The sequence below is a fragment of the Trichinella spiralis genome (genome assembly GCF_000181795.1).
Source record: "Trichinella spiralis strain ISS 195 chromosome Unknown Scfld5516, whole genome shotgun sequence".
Lineage (NCBI taxonomy): Eukaryota > Metazoa > Nematoda > Enoplea > Trichinellida > Trichinellidae > Trichinella > Trichinella spiralis.
Window position 1 is genome coordinate 1 of NW_003532455.1, and position 518 is coordinate 518.

Below are 518 nucleotides of genomic sequence, written 5' to 3' on the forward strand. Positions count from 1 at the left end.
GGTATGAATGGATCAACAAGATTCCTTCTGTCCCTATCTACTATCTAGCGAAACCACAGCCAAGGGAACGGGCTTGGCAAAATCAGCGGGGAAAGAAGACCCTGTTGAGCTTGACTCTAGTCTGACTCTGTGAAGAGACATGAAAGGTGTAGCATAGGTGGGAGATTGTCAATTTGCCATCGTTCACGCGATGGTCCGGTGATCGCCAATGAAATACCACTACTTTGATCGTTTCTTTACTTATTCGGTAAAGCGAAAAAATTGTGGCCAATTTGGCGGCGTTTATGTCGCTGTTGGTCATTGTTTTCATGTTGGATTGAAGCTTTGTTTACAGCCGTCGCTTTGTGTCTTCATTTGGCGCATTGTTGTACTGGGTTATCCCAGTGTGTGATGTGGTCACAATGGATGATCGGCGATAGGCTTGAAGTGATTCGCTCCGGAAACAGTGTCAGACGGGGAGTTTGACTGGGGCGGTACATCTGTTAAACGATAACGCAGGTGTCCTAAGGTAAGCTCAG

General features: G+C 46.7%; 1 protein-coding gene across 1 annotated transcript; it reads left to right on the forward strand.

Moving 5' to 3' along the window:
• Positions 1-20: 20 nt before the first annotated feature.
• Positions 21-512, forward strand: Tsp_15210 (conserved hypothetical protein; the record flags this gene model as incomplete). The annotated part of the gene is made up of 2 exons (XM_003366727.1): positions 21-157; positions 447-512. A coding segment is annotated over one exon (105 nt), but the record flags the coding sequence as incomplete, so codon positions are not given.
• Positions 513-518: the final 6 nt, after the last annotated feature.